The sequence below is a fragment of the Peromyscus leucopus genome, chromosome 8b, assembly GCF_004664715.2.
Source record: "Peromyscus leucopus breed LL Stock chromosome 8b, UCI_PerLeu_2.1, whole genome shotgun sequence".
NCBI classification, from domain to species: domain Eukaryota; kingdom Metazoa; phylum Chordata; class Mammalia; order Rodentia; family Cricetidae; genus Peromyscus; species Peromyscus leucopus.
Genome location: NC_051086.1, coordinates 37,832,893 through 37,851,076, shown reverse-complemented (window position 1 = coordinate 37,851,076; position 18,184 = coordinate 37,832,893). Strand labels below are relative to the sequence as shown.

The 18,184-nt window shown below is 46.9% G+C and overlaps 1 protein-coding gene across 1 annotated transcript in view; it reads left to right on the top strand.

Moving 5' to 3' along the window:
* Nucleotides 1–18,184, top strand: part of Fat2 (FAT atypical cadherin 2) — an 86,418-nt gene that overhangs the window by 50,163 nt on the left and 18,071 nt on the right. The window contains exons 10-15 of the mRNA XM_028880039.2: nucleotides 2,167–6,225; nucleotides 8,147–8,343; nucleotides 10,782–10,935; nucleotides 13,353–13,586; nucleotides 16,169–16,552; nucleotides 17,198–17,412. Of these exons, the coding sequence (XP_028735872.1) occupies nucleotides 2,167–6,225; nucleotides 8,147–8,343; nucleotides 10,782–10,935; nucleotides 13,353–13,586; nucleotides 16,169–16,552; nucleotides 17,198–17,412 (5,243 nt within the window). The remainder of the gene's footprint in view (nucleotides 1–2,166; nucleotides 6,226–8,146; nucleotides 8,344–10,781; nucleotides 10,936–13,352; nucleotides 13,587–16,168; nucleotides 16,553–17,197; nucleotides 17,413–18,184) is intronic.

Sequence of the window (18,184 nt, the reverse complement as noted above, 5' to 3'; positions counted from 1 at the left end):
GCATAATGTTGGCTAAGTGGATCTTCAAATATCAGAGATTTTTTATACTCCCTTTTTGGGAGAAATTATTACCCATATGACAGAAGACCATTATAAAGAAGAATATAAATTATGATACATTCATTGTTTATTTTCTGAAATAAACATTATTTGTGGAATATAATCACATAGTTTATTTCAATTAATCTCATAGGCACCCCTCATGATGGAGATAATAGTTTCATTTTACAGATAAATAGTAGTAGTTTTAAGGGGCTGGTGAGAAGGCTCAGCAGGTAAGGATACTTGTCTATAAACAAGATGTCCTGAGTTCACTCCCTGGGACCCACATGGTGGAAGCACAGAATTGATTGCTACAAGTCGTCCTCTGACCTCCACAGCATGTGATGACCTTCAAGGGTTGTGCACATGCAAAATGAATAAATGTAATAAAAATTTATAATACTAGCTTTAAATAGTCTTTGGATTATAGGAACCACTCATGTTCATTTTTGAAAACACAGGAGATACAGGAATGTATAAAGAATATAAGGTGCATCCCTAAATGCCAACATCCAGAGGTAACTGCAAATGTACTTCTTTTCCGAGCATCTTTGGGAGTGCTGAGGTTATAATGAGTCTATAATTTGTGCCTTGACTTTTTTTTTATCTCAATAGTATAATATGAGAAATAGCTGGAATTATATTTAAATATAGATAGATAGATAGATCTAAGATATATCTTAGGTACTTTTTGTTTTGTTTCATTTTTTGAGACAGGGTCCCATTTAGCCCTGACTGCTCTTAAACTCACTATTGTAGCCAAGGATGATCTTGAATTCCTCATCCTCCTGCTTTCATCTCTCAAGTGCTGGGATTACAGGCACGCACCACCATGCCTGGCTAACTTAGCTACATTTGATGGGGCTACCTAAGCCTGCTGTTGACTCATGCACCCCATAGACACTTACCATCCTGGGAGGAGGATCTGAAGAGTGGAAGAGTCGGCTAGGAGGTTTTATGATGAAGCTCAGCTATTTGGCCATATAAAGCATGTATGATATAAAGAAAGGGAGCCACCTCCCTGCCTCCATGTGGGACCTGTGCTTCTGGTGGTGACCAAGCCAAGCCCCCGTCACTCTTGCAGGGAGGAATCACATATTTCTGGTTCCCACTCATACTTTCTGATTAAACTTCCTGCTGCAAGCCTTGGTGGGGTTTGAGAATCCCCAGCCCTTATCTGATACTTGTTTGTTTGTTTGTTTGTTTTTTAACCAAAGACAGAAGATAGGTCTCAGGCCATATACTTTATAGTAAGGAATATCTTTTTTATAGAGTTTAGTATGACTTTTTCATTGACTAGCTTTTATGATAACCCTCTGAGTTACAGCAAAAATGGTTTTCTTTTTTAAAAAGATCTGTATGAAGTTGCCTTCTAAAAACATGTCATATCTGGGGTGAATATATCTAAAGGAAAGTATTCATGAAACACTATTATAAAAATAATTGACCAATGGCTAAATATTGAAAAGAAATTGTCAAGATGATGTGAGACTGGCAAAGATTAGGAGACCTGGGTGTGGTGGGAGGCACTGACGCAGAAGCCTCTTGGTCTGGCTACTGGGCATTTCCTCCCCACTCACCTCCTGATTCATTCTTCAAGCATGGTGAGAGACTCTCCAATGGGAGGCCATAAAGGGGAGAGTTGCTTTTAAAGTCCCTGTCAGTGTTGGCTGCCCAACTCCATATTCCACCTTTTAAGTATGTAAGCAGAGCTATTAAAAGCCATTCAAGGGATGCCTTTGAATGCTCTACCACACAATTGAAGCTCTTCCTACAAAAGATGTCAGGGAAAGTCAGGGTGAAGCATGTTTTCCTTGCAAAGTGTAAGTCCCCTTTCTTGGCTGCAAAGACGTATTGATGACAGCTTTGGTTTGCAGTTCAAGTTGTATCCCAGAGACTTTCTATCCTTGACACTTCTATTTAGAAAGCAACTATGGTGGATGGCATTCAGAACTGGGTAGCATGCATTTACTCTATATATGATATACCAAGTCCAGGGAAACTGAGATGCAGATTCTATCCTGTCCCTGTTTGGTCCCATGGCCTCTTGACTGGACCTAAGATGCTTGGCTGGTGTCTCTTGAGAGTGTGCCAAACTTCAATTTGTCTTGTTCTCTTTTTCAGGGAACAGTGAAGGTTTCTTCAATATTGATTCCCTCCTAGGCACCATCACAGTAGCCCAGAGACTTGATCATGTCCATCACACTAGGCATACATTAACTGTGAAGGCAGAAGACCAAGGCTCCCCACAGAGGCATGACCTGGCTATGGTGGTCATTCATGTCCACCCCGCAGACAGCAGCGCTCCCATCTTTTCAAAAGAGGAGTATTTCATAGAGATCCCAGAATCAGTCCCTGTTGGCTCCCCGATCCTCCTTATCTCTGCTACAAGTTCCTCTGAAGTCACCTATGAGTTAAGAGAGGGGAACAAGGGTGGTGTGTTCTCCATGAACTCCTATTCTGGCCTCATCTCCATCCAGAAGCGTTTAGACCATGAGAAAATCTCATCCTACCAACTGAAAATCCGAGGCAGAAACACGGCTGGTGCATTCAGGGATGTGGTGGCACTTGTCTACATCATCGATGAGAACGACAATGCTCCTGCATTCCTAAAGCCAACTTTCGTGGGGCACATCAGCGAGGCAGCTCCTCCGCACAGCATGATCCTGGATGAAGACAACAGCCCTTTAGTGATCCGTGCCTCTGACAGTGACCAGGAAGCCAATTCCTTGTTGGTCTATAAAATCTTGGAACCAGAGGCCTTAAAGTTTTTCAAAATTGACCCCAGCATGGGAACCCTAACTATCACATCAGAGCTGGATTATGAGAACACACCCTTGTTCCAATTCAACATCTATGTTCACGACCAAGGGACACCCATCTTATTTGCACCCAGACCTGCCAAGGTCATCATCCATGTCAGAGACGTGAACGACTCTCCCCCCAGGTTCTCAGAGCAAATATACGAAGAGACGGTTGTGGGACCCATCCACCCTGGCATGGAGCTCCTCACGGTGCAAGCCAAGGATGATGACTCAGAAGTCACCTACAGCATCAAAACTGGCAACACTGATGAAGCTGTTGCCATTCATCCCATCACAGGCCAAATATCTGTGGTTAATCCTGCTATTCTGGGGTTTTCTCAGAAGCTCACCATTAGGGCTTCTGATGGTCTGTATCAAGATACTGCGCTGGTAAAAATATCTGTGACCGAAGTCCTTGACAAAAGCTTACAGTTTGATCAGGATATCTACAGGGCGAGAGTGAAGGAGAATACGCCACATAGAAAGGCACTGGTGATTCTTGGTGTTCATGGAAACCTTTTGAACGACACCCTTTCCTACTTCCTCTTGAATGGCACAGACTTATTTCACATGGTCGGGTCAGCAGGTGTGCTGCAAACCAGAGGAGTGACGTTTGATCGGGAGCAGCAGGACACTCATGAAGTGGCAGTGGAAGTGAGGGACAACCGGGTCCCTCAACGGGTGGCTCAGGCTCTGGTCAGGGTCTCTGTTGAAGATGTCAATGACAACGTCCCTGAATTTCAGCATCTACCTTATTACACAGTCATCCAAGATGGCACCGAGCCGGGGGATGTCCTCTTTCAAGTATCTGCCACTGATAAGGATTTGGGAGCCAATGGCACAGTCACATACGGGTTTGCAGAAGATTATGCCTATTTCCGGATTGACCCCTATGTTGGGGACATATCACTTAAGAAGCCCTTTGATTATCAAGCTTTGAATAAGTATCACCTCAAAGTCATTGCTCGGGATGCAGGTAGCCCACCCCTCCAAACCGAGGTTGAGGTACATGTCACCGTCAGAAATAAATCCAACCCTCTATTTCAGAGTCCTTACTACAAAGTGAAAGTCCCTGAAAACATCACACTCTATACCCCGATTCTCCACACACAGGCCCGGAGTCCAGAGGGACTGAGACTCATCTATAACATTGTGGAGGAAGAGCCTTTGATGCTGTTTACCACAGACTTTAAAACTGGTGTCCTTATGGTGACAGGACCTCTGGACTACGAGTCTAAGAATAAGCATGTGTTCACAGTAAGAGCCACAGACACGGCTCTGGGGTCCTTTTCTGAAGCCACAGTAGAAGTCTTAGTTGAGGACATCAATGATAACCCTCCTACTTTTTCCAAGTTGGTATATACCACTTCCGTTTCTGAGGGCTTACCCGCTCAGACCCCTGTGATCCAACTGTTGGCTTCTGACCAAGACTCAGGACAGAATCAAGATGTCTCCTATCAGATTGTAGAGGATGGTTCAGATGTTTCTAAGTTCTTCCAGATCAACGGGAGCACGGGGGAGATGTTCACCATCCAAGAGCTGGACTACGAAACACAACAATACTTTCACGTGAAAGTCAGGGCCATGGATAGAGGTGATCCCCCACTCACTGGTGAAACTCTTGTGGTCGTCAATGTGTCTGACATCAACGACAACCCCCCAGAGTTCAGGGAACCTCAGTACGAAGCCAATGTCAGTGAGCTAGCAACCTGTGGCCATCTGGTTCTCAAAGTTCAAGCCCTTGACCCTGACATTGGGGACACCTCCCGCCTGGAGTACCTGATTCTTTCTGGCAACCAGGATCGACATTTCTCCATCAATAGCTCATCAGGAATCATTTCTATGTTCAACCTTTGCAAAAAGCAGCTGGACTCCTCTTACAACTTGAGGGTAGGTGCTTCTGATGGGGTCTTCCAAGCAACGGTGCCAGTTTATATCAACACCACAAATGCCAACAAGTATAGCCCCGAGTTCCAGCAACATGTCTATGAAGCCGAATTAGCTGAGAATGCAAGAGTGGGGACAAAGGTGATTGAGCTGCTAGCCATAGACAAAGACAGTGGTCCCTATGGGACGGTGGATTACACCATCATCAATAAGCTAGCAGGGGAAAGGTTCTTCATAAACCCCAGGGGTCAGATCACCACGCTGCAGAAACTGGACCGGGAAAATTCCACGGAAAGGGTCATTGCTATTAAGGTTATGGCAAGGGATGGAGGGGGGAAAGTGGCCTTCTGCACGGTGAAAATCATCCTCACTGATGAAAACGACAATGCCCCCCAGTTCAAAGCATCTGGGTACACTGTGTCCATCCCATCCAATGTCAGCAGAGACTCCCCCGTCATCCAGGTACTGGCTTATGATGCAGATGAAGGTCGGAATGCAGATGTCACCTATTCAGTAGACTCGACAGAGGACCTTGCCGAAGAGATCATTGAAGTCAACCCAACCACCGGTGTGGTCAAAGTGAAGGAGAGCCTGGTGGGGCTGGAGAATAGGGCTGTTGACTTTAACATCAAAGCCCAGGATGGTGGTCCTCCTCACTGGGACTCTCTGGTACCAGTACGACTGCAAGTGGTTCCTAATGAAGTACCTTTGCCCAAGTTTTCTGAGCCGCTGTATACTTTCTCTGCATCTGAAGACCTTCCGGAAGGTTCTGAAATTGGGTCTGTGAAAGCAGTGGCAGCTCAAGATCCAGTCATCTACAGTCTGGTTCAGGGTACCACTCCAGAGAGCAACAGAGATGGGGTCTTCTCCTTGGATCAAGACACAGGAGTCCTGAAGGTGAGGAAGGCCATGGACCACGAGTCCACTAAATGGTACCAGATTGACCTGATGGCACATTGCCCTCATGAAGATACTGAATTAGTATCACTGGTCTCTGTCAATATTCAAGTGGAAGATGTCAATGACAATAGGCCTATATTTGAGGCTGATCCATATAAGGCTTTCCTCACTGAGAATATGCCGGGAGGGACCACAGTCATTCAGGTGACGGCCAACGACCAGGACACTGGGAGTGATGGACAGGTGAGCTACAGACTGTCAGTGGAACCTGGTAGCAACATCCATGAACTCTTTGCTGTTGATAGTGAGAGTGGCTGGATCACCACACTCCAAGAACTTGACTGTGAGACCCAACAGACTTATCGTTTCCATGTGGTGGCCTTTGACCACGGACAGACCATCCAGCTGTCTTCTCAGGCCTTGGTTGAGGTGTCCATCACAGACGAGAATGACAACCCCCCTCGGTTTGCTTCTGAAGACTATAGAGGCTCTGTGGTAGAGAACAGTGAGCCTGGGGAACTTGTGGCCACTCTGAAGACTTTGGATGCTGACATCTCTGAGAAGAACAGGCAGGTTACCTGCTACATCACAGGTAAGGATGCCTATCATGGGTTGGAGGCATTACGATACATGAGAAAGCTCAACAGGAGGCACTCTGAGAGGAAGGTGACACTTTCTAGTCACTTGTTCCCCTAGGATCTCAGTGGTCCCATTCGGAGACTTGGCATGTCTGTTCTCACTCACCTTGCAGGGATACTGGAAAAAACCAACTGGGGGAAACTCCTAAAGTCACCTTTAAGTTAGAAAGTACTTCACAAAGAGGTGGTCATCATTCCTTTAGGTGAGGAGATGGAATCAAAGGATCATGCTATACCTACCTGTCTTAGTCATTATTCTATTCCTGTGAAGAGACACCATGACCAAGGCAATTTCTATAAAAGAACACATTTTAATTGGGTGCTGGCTTGCAGTTTTTAGAGAGCTAAATCCATGATCATCATGGAGGGAAGCAGACAGGCACGGCACTGAAGCAGTAACTGAGAGCTTTGCATCCTATTCTGCAGGTATCAGGCAAAGAGAGACTGGGCCTGGTGTGGGCTATTGAAAACTCAAAGCCCACCCCAGTGACATACCACTTGCAACAAAGCCACACCTCCTAATCCTTTCCAAACATTCCTACTCCCTGACTAAGCATGCAAGTATATGAGCCTGTGGGGCCATTCTCATTGAAACCACCACATTACTGTTGGTGTCTTCTGAGGGTGCTGAACAGTTGTGACTCATAAAAATTCTGGCAACTGCCTTTCTTCGTGGAATTGTGTCATGCCAAGGACAAGTTTGAGAAAGGTTTCTCACCAAGAGTGTATTAGTCACATCCCTCATTGCTATGACAAAAATATATGATCAAAGCAATGGGAGTAAAGAAAGGCTTATTTGGCTCGTGACTTAAAAGGATGTAATCCATGGCAGTGGCAGGAGGACGTGACAGCAGGCATGTGAGGCAGCTGGTCACACTGCATCCAGAGAGACGGATGCTGACACCCACTTGCATTCATTTTTTTACTCAATCCAGGCCCCCAGGCCATTGGCTGGTGCTGCACACATCCAGGGTGGGTTTTCCCTCTCCAGTTAGACCTCTCTGGAAATGCTCTCACAGATACTCACAGAGGGGCATTCACTGGGTGACTCTAAATCCAGCCAATATGAAAATGGAGATGAACTGTCACACAGAATATCCCTTTCTTCTCATTCCCAGCACCATGTCCCTCTGTTCCAAAAAACACAGCTCATTCTGCCAGTAGAGCTGTTCAGGGGTGCATTGATGAGTCTGACATTCCAACCAAGAATCCCAGACTCCCTGAGACAGAGTCAGAACCACTTGAAACAGTCAGGCCAGAAAAAAAATAAAGTTACAATCTTGTGACATCAGACACGTGACAATACCAACTCTTAAAACCCAAGAGCAAGGAGAATAATAGAGGATGACAGTCAGCTCTTATAGAGCAGAATCATGGGGACATCTTAGAATCTAAGGGAGTCTCCATCTTTCCACACCCTTGTTGGGAGACGATTGTATGCCCTCCACTTAGTGTGTGCCTTTAGCTGTATAGTAAACCTTAGAGTTAGCATCACTAAACTCTTCCCTCCATCAGCTGCAGCATCGCAGCAGAGTCCAGACATTTCTTGTACAGATTGAAATTTGCCTCCCTCTGACTTCCCTCAGAGATTTCCTGATCACAAGAAATAGACGCCTCGTTCCCCCTACCAGCCACGTTTGTACTGGTGCTTCTTGTAGAAATCATCTCACTTCACAGGAGATCTTTAAAGTTGGGAGAGACTTCCTAACTTTGCAAAACAGACCCAGTATAGAATTGTGGGTCCCTAGTTCAGAGACAAAAATTCTGCCTTCCCCAGCAATCCTAAAAGAAGAGTCAGGGGTGCAGCCATCCTAGGGCACAGAGCCAAGTTCATTCCTGTTCTTGGTTCCTGATAGCTGCACCCCTCCTTTTTAGAGGGAGACCCCCTGGGTCAGTTTGGCATCAGTCAAGTTGGGGATGAATGGAGGATCTCCTCAGAGAAGACTCTGGACCGAGAGCACATAGCCAAGTATCTACTCAGAATCACAGCATCAGATGGCAAGTTCCAGACTTCGGTCCCTGTGGAGGTCTTTGTCCTGGACATCAATGATAACAGCCCGCAGTGCTCACAGGTGAGTTCTAGGAGTGTTGTCATGGGAGGTGGAGGCAAGGAAGGTCCGGAGAAGGTAGAAAAATAGAGACAAAGCCTTGCTGGCAGGGCAATGCAACACCTTTAATCCCATCACTTGTGAGGCAGAAGCACGTGGATCTCTGTGAGTTCAATGCCAGCCTGGGTTCCAGGAAAGCCAAGACAATGCCAGAGTGAGTTCCAGGACAGCCATGACTATGCAGTGAAGACCTGTCTTGACCCCCCCCTACATACACACAGAGGACAAGCCTGCATTGGCCATCCCTGTCATCCCTGTCCATGCCTGCCTTGGCATCTTCTGAGCAGACCTAAGACTGGTGTCCATGGACAGGAACCACTGGGGCAACTCCTTGCTCCTAACCTTACCAATACAACAAACTCTTCAGGAATCGTGGTGCATATCGGTCTCTTTATACATCACACAAAAGCAACTTCTCTGCAACACAAACCCAAAGGTAGAGCGACAATACATCTTCCTGATGCCAAGCATGACAACGTGAGTTTGATCCCCAAGACCTATGTGGTGCAAGGAAAGAACCAATTCTCGAATTCTGACCTCTACACAGAAGCTATGGCACACACATGAATACACACATGTATGCACATGTCAATAAATGCAATACAGTAGCCAGAGGGTTTTCCCTTTCAATCTATTTTTTTATTTAACAATAACTAATTTTTAACTTTCAAGGGAATTTCCAAAATGGTAAACATTTTAACTTTATAACATCTCAACTTAGAATGATTCGTGTTTACTGAAAATCTAGCCAGTCATGATAGACACATGAGTGCATACTTATACATACAGATATACTTCTGCACAGTGGGCCAGCTACAACCCCACCACACACAGGCAAATACCTGTACAAACGTACTCATAGACACATAAGCACACAGCTACATAGCTGCCACATTCGCTCACCATGTCCACAAAGGTGCACATACGTATTTCATACAACTGTACTCATGTATGAACTTGCTTATATGCATACTTCAATTTACTTGCACATGCAAATGCACATTGAGTGCTGTGCAGCAGACATGGGCACTTGGAGGGTGGACATTGGAGACATTAGAGAAGAAGGTCCAGGCAGCCCAAGACATCATCAAAGTCAGGGAAGAAAGGGCTGAAAACTGGTCCCACACAGTCCAGTTGGGCATGATGTGTCCACTCAGAGAATGACCCGAATCCATGCTTGCCTGCACCCCATGTGGTACAAACTAGAACGTCAAAGGGTCACCAAGGTCTCAGGGCCCCAGCTGTTTTCCAGGACCCAGCCACTGTCTGCCTGGCAGGGGAGGAGGGAAGGGTGAGGGAGTGGTCTGTCCTGGGAATATGAGCAGGAAGGTGAGCTTGGCAGCCTGGACTGACGACAGAGGCAGGGATGGAGGTTGGCAGGGCTTGACTTGGGACTCTGCATCATCTGCTGCCAGACCTTCCTCAGCCATCCCTCCTCTCCAATGGCCCCTCCAAGTGGGCGCTGGTAGGTCCTTCTAGTCCTGGGCATTGACTTCCCAATGGCCACTTGTAGGCCATATTCTGACGTATTCTCTGTCACTCCTCTTCTGACTTGGCGTGTGTGTGTGTGTGTGTGTGTGTGTGTGTGTGTGTGTGTGTGTGCCAGAGATCAACAATGGTGGGTGCCTTTCCTCAGAGACAGGGTCTCTCGGTGAACCTGAAGTTCATTGGTTCAGCTAAGCTGGGTGATCAGCGACCCCCAGAGATTCACCTACCTCCAACACCCCTCCCCAGTGCTAAGGTTGCTGCGGGAGCGCCACTTCCCACTTTGGGTTCTCAGGATCCAACTCAGATCCGTATGTTTTTGTGACGGGCGCTTTACCGCTGAGCGGTCCCCTCAGCTCTCTCTTCCAGCTTTAAAAATAATTATTTTATTCATTATTATTGTGTTTGTGTGTATGATGCAGGGGAGTGGGGTGTTGGGAGGATATTCACGTGGAGGCCAGAAGACAACTCTGTGGGCTCAGTTTTCTCCCTTCACCTTCCTATGGGATCCAGGGACAAAACTTGGGTTTTAGGATTGTATAGCAAGAGATCCTCACCGAGCCGTCTCGTCAGGCCTCTGGCTTTTAATCTCCATTTTCTTTAAATGTCTCTTTAAAACAAATAAAGAAAGCAGGGAGTCATATAGCCCAGGCTGGCCTTAAATCCACTAGGAAGCCAAAAATGAACTTGAACTCTTGATCCTCCGACCTCTACTTCCTCAGTACTGGGATTACACATGATCCACCCTGCCTGATGTCTCTCTCTCACCCCATCTCGCTTTCCCTCTTTGCTCCCTTCTCTGCCTCCCTGTCTTTGTCTGTTTTCACTTTCCTGCCCACCCACTTCTCTCACCCCCCCACTTCCGGATCTAAGCGCCATTTGCCTCCGACTGCTCATGCTCACCTCTCTGTCTTCAGCTTCTCTACACCGGCAGGGTCCGTGAGGACGTCACTCCTGGACACTTCATCTTGAAAGTTTCTGCCATAGATGTGGACATGGACACCAATGCTCAGATCACATACTCTCTGCATGGACCCGGGGCCCAGGAATTCAAGCTGGACCCTCACACAGGTAAGTCTCTGAGATGTGGAATGAAGCCAAGGCCTCATGCCCGTGCCATGGTGGGCTCTTCCCCGAAGCAGGAATCTGCTCACCCACCTGTCCACCCACCGGCAGACACCAGCGGCTGGGAACATAAGAAAAGGATAAGTGAATTCAGACCCAGCTCTTTATAACCCAGAGGGAAAGATGATTGCCGAGTCAGTGGCTTGCAGTGTGCCGAGTTAGGAGCGATGCCAGTCGGGTATGATGGTTCTCACCTGTAACCTCAGTGAGGCGTAGTGAAACTTTAAGCCTAGCCTGGGTTACATAGTGAGTTCAAGATGAGCCTTGGCTATGGTATGAGACCTGTCCCCAGACATACAAACCAGAAAAGAGGAGGAGTCTGATGGAGGGGAGACAGCAATGTTGGCAGAAGCTGACTTAGGCTGAGGAGCCAGGTTAAGGAAAACCATTTTGAGGAAATGCCATTTTATGTGAGCTTGACCATGCACAGGAGTTAGTCAAGCTTATGGGGAAGGCAGAGATGGAGGATGTCATCGGGGACTTATTTGAGGACGAAGACACATGTCTGACTGTGCACAGAGACCAGAGAGAGACAGATGATGCCCCGAAGACAGATGGGCGGCTGTCCTTAGGAACCAATGGAGGATTTAGACTAGTAACTGCCAAAGTTGAGGGAGCAACAAACCGGGATCCCGGCTCCCAGGACTTCGACTTCAGTAAACACTGCAAGCAGCGAAGCCTGGCCGGGCTAAGGAAGAACTCCGTGAAAGGGGACATGTTGTCATATGACCAGTTAGGGACAAAGCAGAGAAAGTGGAGGCATTGCAGGGTGAATGGGTAGGGAAGAACAATACCCCCAGGTAAGACCTGGTCCTGCTGCTGTGGGAAACAGGTGGCCGGTGGCAGCCAGGCACAGGGCCCAGCTGCCGACCCTTGGCTTGAATCCATAGCTCCAAAGATGAGTCAGACATTCCGGAGCAGGGAGGGGTAAGTGGTGGTGGTGGCAGACAGAGCCGTGTCTCAGGAAGCCGTCTGGGTGGGTCAGAGACCACATTGTCCTTCCTGACCCCAGTCCAGCATGTAAAGTGATTTGGGAAGATTGTCTTCTGCTGCTGTTTGCTCAGCTGCCAGACTGCCCAGGAGGACTTAAAAGAAAAACCAATTGGGCGGTTTTTTTTTTCAGAATGTGAAAATAATGCATGCTCAGTTACAAATTAAAAGCCACTGCAGGTATCCTGTGGGATCCTGCAGGAGCCAGAAAACCGACACAATAAGCCCTCACCAAAGACCACTCAGTGTGTATCCAACTAGCCTGCCTTCCCATTCACCTCCCAAATCTCTCTGGAATCGTCCCTCTGATGTGTAATTTCTCTTCTCCCCTTAGTGATAGCTTGCAGGTGTTTGCAAGGAAGAATGTCAAGTTGTCTCCAATTGTATAATACATCTGTTTCATTTCTATTGCTGTGATAAAATACCCCAACACCTGCTTTTCCTACTTTCTTACAAAGTTCAGGACCCCTTGCCTAGGGAATGGTGCCTCCCATAGTAGGCTGTGTCTTCCCACAGCAGTTAAGACAATTCCCTTCAGACATGCCCATAGGTAAACGCTTTGCGGACAGCCCTCGTTGAGACTGTCTTCTCAGGTGATTCCAAGTTGTGCCAAACTGACAATTAAAACTAACCACATATTACTTTACCATATGACTAAACCATAACATAGTAATCAATTTCTACTTGAAAAGCATAGAGGGTGGTTTAAATATGCCACTATTATAAACAATACCTCAGAGAACATCTTTATACAGGTATTCATAACTGTCCTGGAATTCACTATGTAGACCAGGCTGGCCTCTGACTCACAGAGATCTGCCTGCCTCTGGGATTAAAGGCATGTGCCACCATATCCACATATACATCATGTATTTTTATCATTGGATTAATTATACTGTTTTATATATATATATATATATATATAATGAATATATATACATATATATTCATTCCTACAAGTGAAATTTTGTTTTGTTTTTGTTTCTTGAGACAGGGTTTCTCTATGTAGCCCTGGCTGTCCTGCCTCTTGAATGCTGGGACTAAAAGCATGCACTACCACACCCAGCACAAATGAAATTTTGGGCCAAATTTTACATAGTAGAACATTTTCTATTATATAAGTTGCCTAAGTGGCCTCTAAAAATCTGTCTATTTGTATCTTATTGATGGTGACCTCAGGTTAGTGATGATGGTCGTGGAGTGTTGTGGGAGAATTAGAAAGGTAAATGGGTACTAGGGTTCCTTCCCTGACAGCATGTCAGAGACCAGCCTCTCTGCTCTAACAGAACCTGTGGCTAGGACTGTCACTGTAGCTCTCCAGAGAGCATGTGTGTCCCTAGAGGAACCTCAACATCTGTCATTTCTCCTGGCAGGGGAGCTGACCACACTCACAGCCCTGGACCGGGAAAGGAGGGACATATACAACCTTGTTGCTAAGGCAACAGATGGAGGGGGCCAATCATGCCAGGCAGATGTGATAATCCACATTGAGGATGTGAATGACAACGCCCCAAGGTTCTTCCCCAGCCACTGCACCGTGGCTGTCTTCGACAACACCACAGTTAAGACGCCCGTGGCTGTGGTCTTTGCCCGGGACCCTGACCAGGGTGAGTATGTGATGGACTGGTGACCACCTGCACTATTGAGCCATGAGGTCCATCTGGGGTGACGCATTGTTTCTGTGTCCTCTGGAGTGGGCATAGACTAAGACTCCTTGATGAGTCTGTGGATACTCCAGGATGGCAAAGGTCTCTAGACAGCTACACACCTGAAGCTGTGACAAGTAGCTTTAGTGGCATCTGAGACAGGCACAAAGGATTACAGACAGTTCCCCCTTTGCCCCTTAGACCCTCAGAACCTACATGTTGCCACTGATGCCCACTCTTTTCTCAAGGTCATTCTGAATACAGTTCATCAGAAATCTACAAGTCAATTACTTGATTCATTAATTTATATAAGAAAGAAACTTCTGGCCCCTAAGTCCATTATGTTTATTAAAATCCTCTCATCAAATTTTAGATGGTAAATTTGAACCATTTACACTATTTTTCTTGATGTTAGGTACTGGTTTGAACCTGGCAGGCTAAGCAAGCTGCCTACCACTGTATCAGTCCTTTTCTGCTGCTATGACAAAAGTTCCTGACAAAAGCAGCTGAAGGAAGCGAGAGCCGATTTTGGCTCATGGTTTGAGAAGGAATAGGTCCACTCTGTCAGTAGGACATGAGGTGGCTTGTCACACGGTGTCCACATTCAGGAAGCAGAGAGTAGACAAGAAATAGGGCCAATCTAGCCTCTAAAGCCTCAAGGCCCACCTCCAATGACCTACTTCCTCTAGTGAACTCTATCTCCTAAAGGTTCTTCCATCTTTCAAAACAGCTCCACACGGGGTACCAAGGGTTCAGACACATAAACATATGGGAGCACATTTCACATTCAAACCACAGCCACTGAGAAATTCCTCAGCCCCAATAGTCTACATTTTTATTTCAATAACATTGTTTCTTTGTCATGTGATATTTGCAAGGTCCTGTAGTCTGTTTTCAGTTGATGTGATTGACTACCATGGACTAGGTGACTGGTAAGGAACTGATAAGGTTCAGGGCTGGAGAGATGCTTGTAGTCCCAGTGCTGGGAAGAGGGAGACAGGAGGATCTTTGGGGTTTACTGGGCAGCTGGCCTAGCTGAATTGGCGAGCTCCATACCAATGGGAGACTCTGTCTCAGAAAAACGATATGGATGGTTCCTGAGAATTTACACATTAGATTGACTTCTAGCCTCAATATGCACACGCATGCATGCACACTTGCACACACAGAAATATGCACACAATGACAAAAAAAAATAGAAGTTTATCTGGCTTACAGTTACAGAGTTTGGGAAGTCCAAAAATGTGGTATCAGCATCTGGGAAGGGCTTCCGGTAGTATGACAGTACAATGGAAGGCATTGCAGGGAGACCAGGGGCAACTATGGTGTTTTGGCCCCACCTTCTGCTTCTTATGAAGCCACTAATGCCATCCTGGTAGCTCCACCTTCATGACCTCATCTAGTCTCAGTGACCTCCCGACATCATCCACACATGAATTAGGGGTTGGGTTTTCAATACATGAACCGTGAAGGTCATATTCAAACCAAGGCACACAGTGACTTAGATCCATCATGATGTGTTTGTCCCATATTGTGCCAATTATAGCATCTGCCATCCTGAAACATCCTAATTTGGTCCATTTTCCTAAGTCAAATTCTTTCATTGATAATCTGGGTAGGCTAAAACATGTCCTAAGGGTCAAAGCAGCCAGATTAAGATGATGATGATGATGATGGTGATTGTGATGATGATGATAATGATGATGGTGATGATGATAGTGATGGTGATTATGGTGGTGGTGATGATGATGATGATGTTGATAGTGATATGGTGATGGTAATGATGATGATAGTGATGGTGGTGGTGGTGAATGATGGTGATGATAATAAAAATGGAATCATACTCCACCAGCAATGTAAACTGAACATCTCCTAGATATCAGCTTGGCATTGCAGGAGGCAATATTTTTGAAGAAATACAGTGAAATACAGTTCAAGGAAGGGTGAACTATCAATCCAAAGACAGAGAAGCTGGAGCTGGGAAACCTTCACACATGTTCATGATGTGGGTGCATATATATGTGTGGGTACATGTGCACATGTGTGCATGTATGTGTGGAGGCCAGAAGTCAACATCAGGCATCATTCCTTCGGAGCCATCCACTTTGCTTTTTGAGACAGGATCCTTTCTTGGCATGGAGTTAGACATTTAGACTAGGGTGGCTCTCCCACAAACCCCAGAGATCTGTCAGTCTCTTCCTCCCTGGTGCTAAGATTAAAAGCATGCACTGCCAGGCCTTGCGTTTTGCATGCATTCTGGGGATCAAACTCAGGTCCTCATGCTAGGTGAGAAGCACTTTGTCAAACAAGTCATCTATCCAGCTTTGTTTCCTTAACTTTTTATTAACTACAAGCTCATAGGAAGTTGCCAACTAGTTTGTGAATAAGCCCGTCATCCTCCCAAGAATTTTTTTGTGAGGGCTTGGAGTGACTGACAGAGATTCTCACTCTTGACATGCCCTGGGCACATCAGCTTTTATGAGGCTCTCCCAAGCCCTGCTCTTGGGTGTCCTCAGTGTGACTCTCACCCCTGGTCTCTACAGGTGCCAACGCCCAGGTGGTGTACTCACTGACAGACTCTGCTGAGGGCCAGTTCTCCATTGATGCCACCTCAGGGGTGATTCGTCTGGAGAAACCTTTGCAGGCCAGATCAAACTCAGCTCTGGAGCTTACGGTCCGTGCCTCAGACCTAGGCATCCCAATACCACTGTCTGCCTTGGGCACTGTCACAGTCTCCGTAGTGGGCCTGGAGGACTACCTTCCCATCTTCCTGAATGCGGAGCACAACACGCAGGTGCCCGAGGATGCTCCGATAGACACGGAGGTACTACAGCTGGCCACCCTCACACGCCCAGGCTCAGAGAAGACTGGTTACCGCATCACGGGTGGGAATGAGCAGGGGAAGTTCCGGCTGGATGTTCACACAGGTGAGAGGGGCAGGAGCCAGCTCAGCCCTTTATTTGTGGGGTATATTAGTTTTTCATGTACAGGGAGCATCCGTCCACACATTCTCCCCAATCCCTGCAGCTGGCATCCTTTGATTATTTATACACTGTCAACATTTCTTCATAGACCCATAATCTGGGCCCTTTTCCCATGTGGGCCTAGCTTACCTGAGAGGATCATCATTCCCCTACATCTTCACCTAGAACTCTGTGCAGGATCCTCAGTGATCCACTCATCCCAGCTGGTGGCTTCCTGGTCTCAGCACAGCCCAAGAGACTTAGTATGCCTCCCTCCTTCCCTGAATCAAACATTTGCTGAAATCCAGCGTTCAAGTAGTGTGGGACTCACTGCCTATCTTAAAACCACGCTGTATGTGCAGCCAAATTCCTGACACCCCTGAGTTTTCCATTATGATCAGGGGGAAAGACAGAATACAGAAACGATCTCTCTTTTCTCCTCCTCTCTATGGAGCCTGAGTCAAACCAACGGGGACCCATGGAAGGACCTCACTGCATGTCGTGCAGACTCCTCCCAGGCACCCCAATGCACAGGAGCTAACCCCCAACCCCTCCAAACTCTGCCTCATGGTCCCAGCTGCCTTACCTCCATCACTTTCCTCTCCTCAGGAATCCTGTATGTCAACGGCAGCCTGGACTTTGAGACGAGTCCCAAGTACTTCCTGTCCGTCGAATGCAGCCGGAAGAGCTCTTCTTCCCTCAGCGATGTGACCACCATCGTGGTGAACGTCACCGATATTAATGAACACCACCCCAGATTCACCCATGACCTGTACACTGTGAGGGTCTTAGAGAACGCTGTTGTGGGCGACACCATCTTGACAGTAAGGAACCCCAGCTTCACCCTTTGTGGGGTGTGGGCTCCGGGGTGGCTCTTGCCTCACTCCCCAAAAGGTCTTCAATCACTGTAAACAGACTGGCTTATCAAGCCGATGCTCTATACCACATGACTTGTGACTCCTCAGTAAAATGGTGCCACATGCAAGTGTCAGAGTGATGTGGTGAGGACACAGGATTGGCACTATTCAATACAGGAGCAAAAAGAGGTTGACCTCAGAGGTCTGGCCAATGCCTATGACAGGGAGTGACATGGAGAGCCAGTGGGTGGGAGATAGGGACAGAGGACGTACCAATTATACTTTTTTTGCATTTAAATACACATGTGCACCCTCCTTCCATGAAGCGTGCTCATATTTAGTTCTTCAGGACTCCTCTCTCCATCTTCCTTCTGGTCTCTGCTTCTGCCTCCATACACATCCTGTGCCCCAAAGGCACATCAAGATTTGCCTTCCTGAACACACCTTCACATCTTACTTGCCTGTACCATTTCCTCTGCCTGGAGTGTACTTTCTATGACCAGACCTTCCTGATCCTTCAAAGCTCCCTGAATCCTCTTATAACCTTCCTGGATGTGACTCCAATCTGTACTCCCATGAGAACCACCATGATTAGACTCACCCATAACATCAGACACAACGCTTTCTAAGGGTGAATCATTTTACTTGGTCCTCACATCCTGGCCTCCTGGGACCAACCCTGGTGTACCCTGTCACTGTGAGAAATGGGTAAATAAGTGAATCCATAGCGTACTGAGAT